Source organism: Trypanosoma grayi (assembly GCF_000691245.1).
Source record: "Trypanosoma grayi strain ANR4 Tgr_271_V1, whole genome shotgun sequence".
Lineage (NCBI taxonomy): Eukaryota > Euglenozoa > Kinetoplastea > Trypanosomatida > Trypanosomatidae > Trypanosoma > Trypanosoma grayi.
In genome coordinates, this window is record NW_008825890.1 from 19,615 (window position 1) to 20,050 (window position 436).

Sequence of the window (436 nt, forward strand, 5' to 3'; positions counted from 1 at the left end):
GAGCCGCTGTTGTCGGGGTAGTGGTGGTCGGCGCCGCCGTTGTCATTTTGTGAGTCACTGTGGAGGAAGAACACGAAGAAGCATAATGCGGGCGGGCCCGTGACATTCCGCTCGTCAGAAGCGCAGAAGCCGGCCGCTCCCACAGAGGCTCTTGCTGTTTTATCATACCACCCCCAGCACCACTAGCAGCAGCTGCACTAGCAGGACGCACCGTCGTCGCCCTTGCTAGCGCCGCTGTATGGGCGCCGCTGCCGTGCATGCGCCAGTCGCGCCGCCGCGGGGGGTCGCAGCGGCCCCAATTCGCTCTTAGCGCCCACACTAACGGCACACTGACGGCAGTTGATGCGCCGTCACACGAGGCAGTGCTGAGTAGAGGAGCAACAACTTCTGGCTGCGGGGTCCCAGCGTCGTGCGGCTGCGTCTCGCCACCAACAGT

At 64.2% G+C, this 436-nt stretch overlaps 1 protein-coding gene across 1 annotated transcript; it reads right to left on the bottom strand.

Moving 5' to 3' along the window:
• Window position 1: 1 nt before the first annotated feature.
• On the bottom strand, window positions 2–436 carry DQ04_02711070 (hypothetical protein; the record flags this gene model as incomplete). The annotated part of the gene is made up of 1 exon (XM_009312141.1): window positions 2–436. A coding segment is annotated over one exon (435 nt), but the record flags the coding sequence as incomplete, so codon positions are not given.